We start from the raw sequence: 14631 nt of genomic DNA on the forward strand, positions 1-14631 counted from the left end.
TAAAAACCATGCACAGTCTTAGAAGTTAGCTTACATTCCAGTCCAATGAAGTCACATCCTTATTGCTGGGGACATCATGTCCTCCTTCTCTTATGCAGTGCCTCAAAACCAGCTGAGTGGAGCCGCTGTTGCTGTTTTCGTTGAGATTCCATATCCTGGCCGTTGAGTCTCCGGATCTATAAAGCAATTATGCAAATAAGTTGGAAACTCCTCATGTTGACCCAGCAAACAGTGTAGAAGCCTGTATTTCTGTTTTCATTGAGACAGCATTACAGCCTTGCAGGAGATGGGAGGAACAAGAGCCGCTGGCCTGTACTGTAACAGGAGCGTCTGACTGCACGGGGCTGCTGGGAACCTCCTGGCTCTGTGCAAAACATTGGTGTAAGGCTTTGGTGCTGGAATTAGCAGAAGCACACCTAGGGGAGGGCCCTATTCTATTGAAATGTTCCAGATTTTGCAAGTAGAAGTTGTTTTGAACCTCCTGAGAATTTTGATGTTTCTCCTGTGCACTGCCCAGAGTAGATCCATCCACCTTTCCCTAAACCTGCTGAACAGATCAGGGCATTACAAGCCTTTAAGAAGTAATTTTTTCTTTCCAACTCTTTCTGTACTCTGTGTACTTTTCTAAAATGCTAACACATATTTAAATTATACCTGTCATAATAATTTTGTTTATTCAGATAAGTTCTATTTAAAACATGGAAACTCCTGTCTACATTTTGCACTACATACCTAAAGCTGGCATCACCATAACTGAGTTAGTCTGGGGCAACTTACAGCAACTGTCTGTAGCTTGGTGCTTACATCATACTGTCTGAAAAAGTGGCAAAATAAGTACTGCCATGATAGAACAAGACAGAGGCAGCATCAGGATTTTGATCTATATTTTAGACCGACTATTTTCTACAGAGATGTTTTTAATGTAGGCTAAAACCCTGATTTTGCTTAGAAAAGGTTTTGAGGCGGAAGAATTTAGCATTATCTACTTGTAAATGATATATTTATTTTGAATTTGCATAAATCTTTATTCTACTGAAAAATGTCTCTGATGCTCTGAGATAAATTTGCCATGGAGTGGAAGATATTCCACTTTAAAAGTTTACTGGAATTTTTTTTCACACTCCCTTTCCTTAAGTTTTTGAAACAACAACAACCAAAACCAAGTTTCCTGGATTGCTTGTTTTGTCCAGAAAGCAATTTTCATTTACCTGCAGTAAGTAGAAACTTGGAGCAGTTAGCAACAATACTTGCAAGAATTCATACAGTGTAGATGAAATTTCATTGTTGATACATCTGATGTGTTAGCTTTTCCTTTTTTTTTTTTAAAGTAATGACAAAAAACTTTCCTATGCACTATCAAGGAGAAAAAGTCTTTCTTCAAAGATCAGTTTTTAAAGAAATGGATCCACCTGTGACCCCTTTTTGCTTTGATAAGCAATGTTTTACTGAAAAAGAAATCCATCACAAGAGAATACTATATTTTCTTTTGGTCTACTAGTAAAGCATTTTAATTATCGATACTAAGAATACCAGGCAAACTTTCAACACTTGACATGTCTTCAAATGCAAATATTGACCAAGCAATTATCGAACTCCATTGATCTCTGGGTATTATTTTACTAATAATTTAGCCTAATTTTATACAAACATTTCAACTGTAAAAGCAAACACCTCTCTGCCTGGAGCAGGAGCTCTGAGCTCCTCTGGGTTATGGCATGCCTGGGGAATGTGCCCCATCTCCTGTGAACCTTTTGTGCCAAGCTGAGATGTGATGGCTGGCCAGGGTTTTGAACCCAGATACTCCTGTAAAGCCACTCTTTAATTTTTGAGACATATCTTTCACATTAGTGATTAAGAAATAATTCAGATCAGGGTAATTTTTGCCACCACACAGATGTGACTGTAATATGCACCCTTGCTTCTTCAGAGGTCTGGAAAACTGACATTTTTGCGTATGTTCGCTAGAAAATTAACCAAGTTAATAATGAGGCTCAGAAGTAAAGGAACATTTTTAACTGTGGTAATTAACAATGATGGGAACATACATCTTTAAAGGACTGCTCCATTGGTTAACATGCTAAGTAGGACATTCTTCAGAGCTGGCTTCTCTTCTATATAAGATTGCAGGACCATCCTGCCTTCATTGTAATAACTCAGTTTGTTATTGGACCCTGTGAATAAAGTACTCAGTCACTTGGCCATTAAATACAATATGCTATTTGCTAGTTCTAAAAGGGTTATGTTTTGTTTTTCAACAGTTTTATTTAGTCAGTTTTCTGGCAAGGCCTGGGCAATCTTATTTTCCAGTATTTTAATTTTGTTTTTCCCTTTTCTTCTCCCAAAGCTACATAAGCTATTATGTGTCCCTGCAGAGAGGCTTTATAAGCCTACTAGTGTGCAGCAAGGGTATTTGTGTGTCTTCCCTTTTGTTGCTGGGGAAAAAAACAAAGAGTCCAGAGAATGCTCTGGAAAGTATTCTGGTTTCTGTTGAATGATTCAGCGAACTCTGCCTTATTAGAGGAGCACAGTTCAAGCACAATTCAGAAAGATATTTAATCTCCTTTGCCCACAGAAGCATTTCTATCTACATGATAAAGCAGCTCATTCCAACATGCAAGTCACGAACACATGAGTAATAGGTATACTCCTCTGCCCTGTGGAAGAGTATTACCAAATTTTAGGAAGGCTAGTTTTGAAAGGATTTTATTTCATGCTCTCCTGCCCCAGAGTGTGTTCATGAATCAAGGTGGACAAATGTTTGTGGAATTTAATTTGTGACATATAAAATCACCATTCTGTAGCTGGGAGCACAGAGGTTTTAAGTGCTGCAGCTGGGTAAATAATTTTGCAAGATGGCTGCTGAACCTTGGTATTTCTAATCTTCAGCTACAAGACTTTAAATCACTGTTATTATGAGATGCAATATTGCTAATGTGTATTTACTACTTCTGGCTTCAACAGGTTAGAGTTTTTGTTATTTTATTTTAAGAGATATTATTGAAAGAATTATGGGAAGGAAATTCCTCATTTTTATTTTGACATCTAATATTTCCTTAATAAAGCAGGTCTCTTATTAAGTGCTCACTCTTTCTAGACAGTAGAAGGAAGTGCCTCACAGGTGCCCTGATTAAGGTCTCTGCCCCACTGATTCTACAACATTATTCCCTGCTACAGGTTATTCAAATCAACCTCCCCTAATAGCTGACCACTTTGCATTCATGGATTTGATGCACTGAGGAAACCAGTCCAAATAGTCCCCTGCTAACAAATAAGCACTCAGAGTTAGCAGAATTAATATCTGGCACTGACATTGAGGGGTGGTGTCTGAAATTAACACCCTCAACCTGGAAAGTCAAAAGGATTATTCTGAAAGGTAATTTACAGTGGATCCTAAGCCACTGATATGAGGAGTGCAGTAACCTGAAGTACTGTGTATATAAAACCCAGAAATGATGACAGCAGATAACCTGGAAACATCTTCTCTTGCTTCTGAGAGACACAGCCAGAACTGAAAGATCTCGGACAGCAGCTTTTATGGATAATTACTCTGCTGACTAGGGAGAGCAAAAGGTGCACAGAGTGGTTTGGAAGAGACAAGTCACAGCCTCTCTGTGTGAGAGAGGCTGCCATAGATTAGCTGGTAAGCAAAGAAACCTACTGTTTGTTTTGGGACTGAGGCCAGGTCCCTCTGCTTCATGGCTGTGTGAATTACTTGAAGGGCATGGCTGGATGTCACAGAACAGAACACACTCTTGGAAGCAGCAGTGGAACACAAGGACAAAAACATCCTAAGTTGAACTGAAAAAGGTTTTGGAGTTCAAGGCTCTAGCAGCCTTGACATTCACAGTCCATCCACTTCCACTCTGGGAAATTCAAGCATGTTCAGAACACTCTGTCTCACTGGACCATGGTGACCTGTGCAAGCAAACTGACAGGTTATTCCCTGGCCAGATTTTGGCTTGTTTTAATTAGCACTCTTGCTTAGGTCTCTGATGTTCTCCCTGAATAACTCCTGGGCATGGCTTGGTGGTTACAATGTCCAGAGATGATTCCCAGTGTGCAGTTTGTTTGGCAGCCAGGGCAGTTTGCTAGCACAGACAGCAGCCATTCTGTGCCAGCTGGCCTCAGTGCCCAGGAATATTCCCATTAGTTAGCTTACTAATGTGGATGCAGCTCTAATGGATTTCTGCACTACACAGGGAACATAACCACCTGAACAATTTAAATGTGTCATGAAATTAAAACTTAGATATTGAAAGATAACTAGTGGAAGGTATCAGTCTTTGGGTTTATGGCTGGGAATGGCTAAATCTTGAAATTTAACCAAGCACCTATTTTTTGGTATTTTTTCACCTGTCCAAAACACTCTATGCAATTTTTTGCTTTGGAATGTTGACTGCCTTCATAAAGTGCAGTTAATCATCTCCCATGGCTGTGTGCACACACTTCACTCTATTATTATAATGCTTCTGTTCATAACATCTAAGCATTCTTTTCATAGGCATCTGGTGACAGTCATGCTTTTGATAGCCTTTACTGGTATTTCTAGTCTCCCCCCATCCTCAGCTTTAAGGGTTATGTGTGTGGTGGAGGGGGAAGAGCAGCTGCAGAATATATTTTTCTAGCTATTTGATCAGAGAAATTCCTGTCTCTGTTTTATTTTGAAATAGCTGTTTGCAAACCCTGGAGAGTATATATTACTGTGCTAGTCTTCACACTCTAGGAAAACAGCAACTGAGTAGATATGACATTAAATATCAAAATCCCTTTCTCTCAGTGGGATAGTCACTAAGTCTGGAAATCAGTGCTCTAGTTTTGGGTAATTCATTCTACATTTCTTCTAAACAGCTTGCTTCAGATTAGGTTCTGAACCTGCATTATTCTTTTAGTTGAGGATTACATCAGGTTGCTGTCTAAACTGCTGCTAGTTAGAAAAATCTATTGCCTGTGTAACAAGGCTTCAGGAAAATACTTTGTCATTAACTGAGATTGAATTAGTCACTTTATAAACAAAACAAATATGTTATTATTTCCTGTATTTATTAGCTAGGTTTTGAAGTGTATTTTTTAAGATGGGTACAATCAAGCAGATTGTACAAGTAACAAGTAACAGGAACAAGTATTGACTGGGCAGCAGAATATGGCTGTTACAGAATCTAACAATCTGAGACTCACACATCAGACTAACTGCGGTGTTCTTTTTTTAATCATTACTTTGTAAAGGGCAAACAGAGCTGCAGAATACTGTGGATCTCAGGGAATTTCTCTCCCTTGTTTAACTGGTGCTGTAACATGGAGTTTACCTGTAGATAAAAGCTTGCACTGTTACTATACCAGACAAAGGCTTCTTTGTGCAGTGGCATAATCACTCACTCAGCTCTCTTCCTTCAGTTTCACTTTCTTCTGTGCATTCTCTGCCATTGCAGTCACTAAGCTTCACCAGGCACTGGCTGCTGCGTTACCCCAATTCCAGCTGCATCCCTACCTCATTTCTTACAAGCAGGCTAAAATCTGACCAAGATGCACATGGATCTAAATTATTTGCATTGTCATTGCACTGCGATTAGTCTGACTAAAGCACGTGATTGTACTTTGTAACCACATGTGTATTTATGTGCCTCCATGGTCACTAGGAAAGCTCATTATCAAAGACCTATTACACTGAAGGGTAAAGCTTAATGGAATGGATAGTGAGAGGGTATTCCTCTGGCTCAGGTATCTGACTAATAGTTCTGATCATCATCCTCCAGGTTTACCTGTAAGGTATCACAATCCAGGGATCCATCCACCAATGCTTAGCACCCTGAGACAAAGTTAAACACACACTGCAGCACATACTCTGGTTTATGAAATGCTCCACCATTGAAATTATGCACACTAGGACTGTGCACCATGGATCCTAGGGAAGCAGTCCACTGTGGCAAGCACTGACATGCTTAAAATTGATAAATGAAGATATTAGTACTACAGATGATAAAAGTACTATCAGACCTAGATATTCCAAAAAAAAAGCATACTCAGCAGGATTCTGGTTCCCAAAATCCCAGTTTCTTGTCTGAAATTTTTTTGAAATTCCTATCTTCACTCTCTTGATCTTTGCTATTCAGCCAACATGGAATTTATTTTATTTTTCTTTTCTATTTATACTGTAATTCCTTGTTTTCATGTACTAAGTGAAGTAAGTAAGAAGACTATTCTGATAATCTTGTAACAAAGCTAGAAATAAAATAAGGACTCTCCTCTTCCTTGTGAGGAAAGTATCCTAATGCTGCTAAGTAACTCTGATTTATCTCCTAAAACTATGATCAGCTTTACTCCATGTTCCCAGTTAGATTTCTTAAATCTAGTCTTCATGTTAAGGTTTAACTTCAAGCATGAACACAGGTTCCCCAGTGCCTGCACACAGCTCCTGGCTATGTTTACAATTATGATTTTGTTTGGATCAGAAGTGCTTTTGTAAGTCAGTCTCCAGATCATCCCACTTAGGATGCTCTGGTGGTCATTGCCAAGCAGTCCTGCAGAGGATAAACTGGACTCCCTTCCAATGACACTAAAGCACAACATTCCCTTAAACCACTGCTTACTGTTCAGCTCACTGAACAAACTTAGGTCCAGTCTGAAGCACCCCCATCTCCATACTTCTGAAAAAACCCGGTGGATGCCAACGACTTTCTGAGATCCCAGTGTGAACCAATAACTAAGAGCACTAGATTACATGAACTCCAAATATTCTGAGAAATTATCCAAAATGATAAAAAAAATATTTCTAAAAATTTGTGTGTATTTAGGGCGACAGAATTTACATCTTAAATGTACAAATTCTTCATATTTGTCGTCACCTTATAACTATTTAGCAGCTATACAGGTATGGTACAGCTGAAAACAACACTGCTGCAGGCTGATAAAACACCCCAGAGAATACTCATTCACATCCCAAATACATCTGCAAGTTCTTGCATCTCTAAATCTTCTCTAATTGCAGGAGCTGGTTTGAGTCACTGTCTGTCTTACCCAGATGCTAGCAGGTCACTGACAGGGTTCCAGGCACAGATGAACACTTCTGATTCATGGCCCCGAAGGACTGTTGCTTTGTTAGGAGGAATTTCAACATCCCCGTCAATTTCCATTGGCTTTGAATGATTATCTGGAAGGAGATATATCAGAATAAATAGTTTACAAGATGTAGTTAGGTCTGTTTTAAAATCATGCTAGCTTCCCAAGGCCTGAAGCTTACAGCAGCATATACACCAAAATTAATACTCTGTGCTGTGTCACTGACAATATTACTCTATTTGCTTCTCTCTAGCCATTCAAATTTATGACATTTCTTCAAAATGCAGAGCTTTCCAAAACATTTTGTATAAGTCTACATAGCTTTTCATCCTCCAAATACTCAGTTTAGTGTAGTTTTTATTTTGAGTTGACCTCATTAAAAATGACTTACAGATTTATTAAAATAATTTAAAAAAATAACAGAAAGCATTTATATTTTCTTACATAATCTCCTATAAGTAATATCTGTGCTACTCACAGACAAAAAATATACTGAGGAGGGGCTTAATTCCTGGAGCACATCAGGGCAATGGTGAATGATCACCTTCTCAAGGATATCATAATACATACAAAGGTACCAAATGAGTCATAGATATACTTATAACTTGCGTGCTGTAGCTCTGCAGTTCTTTAGCCTCATCGCTTTTACAAAATTCCTTTATTGTCTTAAGCAAGAAAAAGTGAATTTAAAATGATGGATTTCTCTTAGTAACAACAATTCATTCCAACTTGCATCATGAACCATATTTTTACTTCAGACTTCCTCTGCTTCTGTATAAATCTTCCTCATTAAGCTCTAGCTACACTTCCTGGTAGCATTACAAGATTATTATTCTCTGCAAACATGACACCATCCAAGGACAGGTGACACACTGAAACAGCAGACACCAGATGCTAGTCTACACACAAGTGTGGCCCATTTTGCAGAAAGCACATCCAAGAGCAGGTAGCTGGCAGCCTCCTGTTACCTAACCAATGCTTTGGCCAGCTGATCAGCTCTGACTGATCAAAATGCAAGTTCTCCTTCTGGGTTAAGTCTTTCAGTTAGTCATTCTTCAATCACATATGAAGATCCATAGGTTTGCAAGTAGAATAATTATGCTCCATTACTGCTGCATGTTTATGGCATTTAAAATCAGCCATCTGTCCTGATACTTCAGCTCTGCTAAGCTATTGCCCATCAGCTGGTGAAACAGACTGTGACACTGCACAAGTGCCAGCAGGAGGAAGATCTCCAGATTTCCATCATTACCTGGGCTTTCACATACCTGGTTTGGCTCAGCCTAACTTATGCTGAGTCACACAAATAGCACTTCTCATTGTGTATTTGGTTAGCACCCTAAAACTATGTCTGTGCCACATCTATGCCACAGATGGAATGGAATCTACATGAGTTACACAGAATCAAGTATTAAAATCAGGAAACAACTAGCAGTAGTTTGACAGCTTATTTCTAATGAAAAATATCTGTATTTTGGCTACACTCATTACCTACAGATTTGCTGCATAAACACTGGAAATGCCTATTTGTAAAATCCATACCTATGCTAAGTCCCTATGTTAAGCACTGTCCTTGGCAATTCTCTATGTGTATGACTACTAAACTGAGTACTGTTGTGATACACCAATACTCAAGATTTAGCCTGACACCAGCAGCAGGGATCTTTGATTCCAAGCAGTCAGGCACTGAAGTGAGAAGCACTATTAAAACCCACCAGAAGATACAAGCCTAGAACTCACAGTTCTCTATTGCTCAGCACAGCACAGATTCACCACACTTAAAACATATTTTCATGAGAAAAACAGCAGCATGACAATGGCTATGCATTCATCTGTGTCCTCTTCACAGTGTGAGCTGGAAGCTGGGGGTAAATCAAGAAGAAGTTTCAAGCACTTTGATTTGAAAAATTTAAATGAGATGTTATGCTTACAACACAGGATCCTACTGTCACCTGCCTGGCTCTAAGGGCAGGGCTGCTTTTCACTTTCGATTAAAACCAAATGACAGCTGGGGAGCAGCGTTACTCCAAGGTCTCAGAGTCAAGAGGAGCTATCAGAACAAAGCCATCTGATACCCAGGAATATTTTTTGTTTGTATGTGGCCAGATGGAAAAACCTAGACACACACTTTGAATGCTATTAACTGCTGTGAAAAAACCCCCACGAATAGTCATGCTGTGAAAAAGAAACCTTGATTAGCTGATACCTGGATTAGTACATGCAAGACCAACTGGCCTCTGGGAGCAATAAAATACCTGCAGAATTATTTTATATTGTATCTTCCAGTAATGACTTTTATAGAACTGTTTTGGTGGTTTATGAGAAAACAGAGGGAAGCATGAGAAGTCTTTCAAAAAATAATTTGCCACTGTTCACATTTTATATGTTTTCTTCCTACTTGCATCAGTAGTCAGGAACATTCATATTCAGTGTTACTGTTCAGCACTGAACTTAAAATGCCCCATTGAACAAACAGGACAGTTCATGCCTCTGTGATACTGCCTCGGGCTCTTATCAGATTCACATAGACAATTGCAGGATATGACTGATATGATTATGGTAACAACAAAAAACTGCAGAAACCCCTGAGCACAAATGGGCACTCTCTCAAGAGTGACAAGTTCCTTACCCAGCACCAGCTCTTGGGACCCCTGGTCTCACCTGGAAATTTGGCTTTCCTATGGATGCAGCTACAATGTGTGCATGGGGAATGAGAATGAATACATAAGTGAGATGCAGTAACCATCAAAAACAGGCTTCTTTTCTTCTAAAGTACCTTCCAAGCAGAAAGCTTTCAGTTAGGATCTTATTTGCACAAAATTGCCCTGGGGGGTTCTCTAAAATAGAAGGCATTTCTACTAACTGCAGCAGAGCCTCAGGTGAAAAACTAAGTCTGCAGGTCACATAGGGAAGGACTCTGTCCAAATGTTAATACAAAACATTTTCTAAAGGCCAAGGGATCTTTGGTTATAGTCTACATAATAATTCTTTTCCTCAAATGTATAAAAAATGCCAAACAACTGGAAATTAGAAGTCAGATTACCCCAAAGTATTAAGATTGAGGGTTTTTTTTTAAGTCTAAAAAGAAAAATTCTAACACACTGGTAAGTAATACTAACTATTTTCTCCAAGGAAAAAAATAGATATTTTTAAGATCTTGTGAGTGCTAACCCTGTCTTTTCTCAGGAAATACATTTTTTCTTTTTCTTTTTTTTTTTCTTAAATATTCAAGACGCCTTTCACTAAAGTTGTTCTTTATGGCTGTGGTTTTAATAAAGGAACAGGGCTTAGTCCTCTTTCCAGAGCTTTATTTTTTATAAACCTAAGCCAATCCTCGCAAATATAATGAAACAAATTACACTAAAAATATTTGTGTTGGAAAACAATCCAAAGTTTGGCTCCATTTCTACATGCTGACTTTTATTTTTTCCTGTAACATTTGAAGTGACTTAAAACTGAGAACATTACTTGGGAAGCAACAAGAAAAGGCAGCAACTTTTTTATTGTATTCAGTATTTGAATCTGCACCTCAAACTATTGTTACTGTTTTCTGTCTCCTCTCTTTCTTAAGTCTATCATATTGTAGTAGTAATGCTATATACAAAAACTTATCCTATTAAATATTTTAAAACCTTTTTGGAAAGATTTAAGAGTGTCAGGGAGAACTCCATGCCAGAATAAATGCAAACTAGGTAATTTCTCAAAGACATCTCTTCCTCCCGCTCCACCCATTCCACCTTTTTTGAAAGCCTGGTATTTGGGTGACTTCCAGGTTATGACTAAGGCCTAGTAGATTATCTAAACCTGTGCCAATATGTGCCAGGTCTGTGGAATACAGCAACAGCAGTAAAAATTAACGTTGGGGAAGTTTCTCACAGCTTTCATATCAGCAGACTTTTTTACTCATTATTATTTCTTTCTCCTAGGAAAAGTCCTTCTCAACATTCCAAGAAAAGGTCTGCAACTGTTTGTGAAAATCTCTCTATTAAATATAGCTGTGAGAATTATTATTTTTTATATTAGAAACTGTCAGATCTGAGACATCAAGGCTTACAGTGTGGCTGTAAACATAAACTGATCTTTAAGGCTTTCCTTTTGTTAATACAATAGTAGGTATATTTCTTTGGATCACAAGGAAATACATCTGAGTGGTTCTCTTTTAGTGATGAACCAATGGATCAGTTTTCTACCTTAAGAATTTGTTTTTTTCTGGCCCTGAGACAGCGAGACATTCCCCTAAAATTTTCACGTCATCTGAAGATGTGTCAACAAACAAAATATCAGCATTTGATACATTTAACAGTACTTTAATTTCAGTTTGTACCCCGTCACATATGAAATGATTGAAGTTTCAAACCAGAAAGTTAGTTGAAAGTAAAACATACGCAATAGTCTAAGAACAGATTAATATTTAAAAAATGTTCAGATCTTTTTTACATTTGTTTTCTCAAATAAAAATGTCATTTAAATAACTGCAGTTTTACTAGGGGAAACTAACTTGTTTAACTGGAATTCTCTGAAGGAAAACCTGTTTTGAAAGTGTTTTTCTCACTGACCCACAGAGGAATCTATTCAGATCAAAGGGAAGGTGGAGACTGATAAAGGTATCTACATTGCAGAACTAAAAAAATCTGTTACACGACTACAGTCCTGACCTTGTCTAAGCCAAAGAGCTGTTAGGACTTCCTACAAAACCTGTCATGCATGTTCATCTAGAGTTTTCTTGTAAGACAACTGGGGAGTAAGGGCTGGTTTCAGAAGCCAGCCAGTACACAATGGAAACACAGAAACCAGAACCAGTAATCCCATCTGCCCCACAGTGTTAGCACAGGCATCAGGATCTAGTTACACAAGCAGATAGGTCCCACTCCAAGTTGGAAATGTCTGACTTTGGATGATTAATATATAAGTGCAGTGTCCTTTAGTCACCCATGAACAAAGGTGAATTCAGCACTCTTGAGAACTGACTGTTCCCACAGACGAAGGAAATCTCAGGAAGGTGGGACCTTGAAATTGATACTTGCAGTGAATTTATGAATAAGCACATGCTATTAAATAAAAGGCCGAGGAACAATTTTGCTCTGTGTTTTCAAGACAGGTTGGCTGCATCCAAGCTGTTTGATGGGAATGGTCCTTGGCACATGTGCTTGGCAATGCTGTTTGGGAATGAATACCTGGTATAGTCCAAACTGGGATAATGACCATGACAGTACAGCTAGGGATGCTCCTGTGCTTGGCCACACCCTACAAAAATGGAAGCTGGAACATGCCAGATTGGGCCAAGGACCATGCCAAGGCTATGGATAATCACAGGACAGCTACTGCACAAGGCTACGCACTTGTCACACAACAATTACACAGATAAGCCTTGTAGGTCTGTTGGAAGTTAGGATTACTCCTTTTGTTTTCTTTCTCTCGGGGAATTTTCTCCCATATGTCCTAAGGGACAATAACAACAGGTACTCAAGAGAGACAAAAGAAGTTGCCACAATGCAGGGGAAGGGTGTGGCTGGCTACTCTATTAGCTGAGTGGTTTCCCTTGGACCAGCAGAAATAGCAGGAGATTTGGGCTGGGGGAAGGGGCTGAGTGCAGCTCCTCGCTCTCTCTCATTTCTCTGCATTGGAGGGAAACAGGCTGTGATCACTGTGGGGAGAATTCACCAGCACTGTGAGGCTGTCTTCTGCTGTCTTCTCCTACCCTTGCTGTTTCCAAGGTTCCTGCTACAGCTCATTTTGCTCTCCAAGAGGCACAGGGACCTACTGCTCCTGTGGGTTTGTAAAGCAGGCCCCTTTTCCCATCCCTTCCCCCGGCTGAGCTGCCATCACCGTGCGGCGAGGCGGCTGAGCTCGGCCACAGCGCCCCCTGCAGCTGCGGGGGAGCCATCGCACCCGCCCTGCCCGGCCGAGAGCCAGCAGCGCCCCTGCTGGCCGTGCCCAGAACTGCACCCACAGGGAAAGGGCCTGACAGCTGAGAGAAATCTGTCACCAGGTCTGTGGGTCTGTCTGCTGCTGCTGCCAGAGTGGTTGTTTGTTTTGCCTTGTTATACATATACATACCAGGAAAGAACTGTTACTCCTTTTCCCATATCTTTGCCTGAAAGCCCCTTAATTTCCAAGTCATAATAATTTGGAGGCAAGGAGGTCATATTCTCCATTCCAAGGGAGGTTCCTGACTCCCTTGGCAGACACCTGTCTTTCAAACCAAGACAAGGTCCCAGCTTCTCAACCCATCTCTCTCCTAGCCTGGCCAAAATGACAAGCTTTGGCTACAGCCCCATTTTTATCCAATATCTAAAAGCATTTAGAAAGCTGATAGTAAAGTCTGGATAGCCTGCTCCAAGGAGAGAGCATACAGCTCCACCTCTTGATTTTGTCTTCAACTCGCAATTCTGAACATAACTGAAGTTTTCAGGTTGTTAGAGACAGATAAAACACAGCCCTGTGATGTGAAACATCATTTTTAATCAACATGCCCTGGAATGATTGCCCTTAATTCTACAACCATGCAGAAAGCACACCTTGCACCCCACCCCGCAACCGTGTACAAGAATATTATGGAAACACAAACTGCTTAGCGGCTGCAGGGAGCTGCATGTTGGCTTACTTATTGCATGTGCCCCATTCTCCTCTCCATTCACAGTGGCTTCTCCGTTCTTTGGTGTGTTCTGCTGGGAAACAGCAGTCGTCGTGGCTCCCGCTGTGGCTGCCGTGGCTGCCGCGGCTGCCGCGGCGCTGGCCTGCTGCTGCGCGAGCTTCTCTCGGAACGCTTGCTGCCGGGTCTGGACGACATCAGGCATCACCGCGTCTATCAGAGACAGGGACTCTATTGGCCTGCCATCAAATACTGTACCATCCTGCAGAGAAAATGAGCACAAGGGAAATCCCAGGGTTAGGATTTTCAGGCCGCAAAGAATCACAAAATAAGTCCGTGTGAAAATACTACACTTTGACTTAACCAACAGGGCCACAGGACTATGGACTGCCTCTCTCTCAGATCCATGATGGTGGCACTCATGGTCCATTCAGAAATCTGATCAGTCAAAAAGTCATTTGTTGGAATTTTATAGGAAGTTCTACCATATAAATGCTTTATAGATGCAAAAGGAGTTAAGCTGTGTTAAAAAATATGTCTGACCAATGACAAAAAGTTTCACTTTGTTTTCTGTTTGAAAAAACAGAGTTATGGCTAAAGCCATGATAAAGGCAAAAAGACTTTGGTTAAACTGCTTGTTTTCCCACGCTTGCAGGAGCATAGGAATGGAATGGAAGCAGATGATGTATAATGAACCTCAGGCAAAACATGATGTATACATAATTTCAATGGTTTCTTACGCAGTGTTTTTCAACCCAGAACCACCAGTTGTAGCTGATCATACAAGACAGCCCTACCATTATTTTTCTTTTATTCCACTATATTATTAATAATAGTTATGACTTTCATTTTGATTTCTGTAAATTAGACTTCAGCTTCAACAACCAATTGAGTAAACTTTTAGGGGCTGTTGAAGACTTAATACAGACTATACTGACCTAGTTTTTCTTCACTTTCACTCTCCTATTATCTTAAATATAGGGGAA

General features: G+C 39.9%; 1 protein-coding gene across 1 annotated transcript in view; it reads right to left on the reverse strand.

Annotated features, from left to right (window-relative positions):
* TBL1X (transducin beta like 1 X-linked) overlaps window positions 1-14631 on the reverse strand; it is a 195190-nt gene that overhangs the window by 20195 nt on the left and 160364 nt on the right. The window contains exons 6-8 of the mRNA XM_036381681.2: window positions 13658-13907; window positions 7012-7144; window positions 35-176 (exon numbers count right to left, since the gene is read on the reverse strand). Coding sequence (XP_036237574.1) covers window positions 35-176; window positions 7012-7144; window positions 13658-13907 — 525 coding nt within the window. The remainder of the gene's footprint in view (window positions 1-34; window positions 177-7011; window positions 7145-13657; window positions 13908-14631) is intronic.

Source organism: Molothrus ater, chromosome 2 (genome assembly GCF_012460135.2).
Source record: "Molothrus ater isolate BHLD 08-10-18 breed brown headed cowbird chromosome 2, BPBGC_Mater_1.1, whole genome shotgun sequence".
NCBI classification, from domain to species: Eukaryota; Metazoa; Chordata; class Aves; order Passeriformes; family Icteridae; genus Molothrus; species Molothrus ater.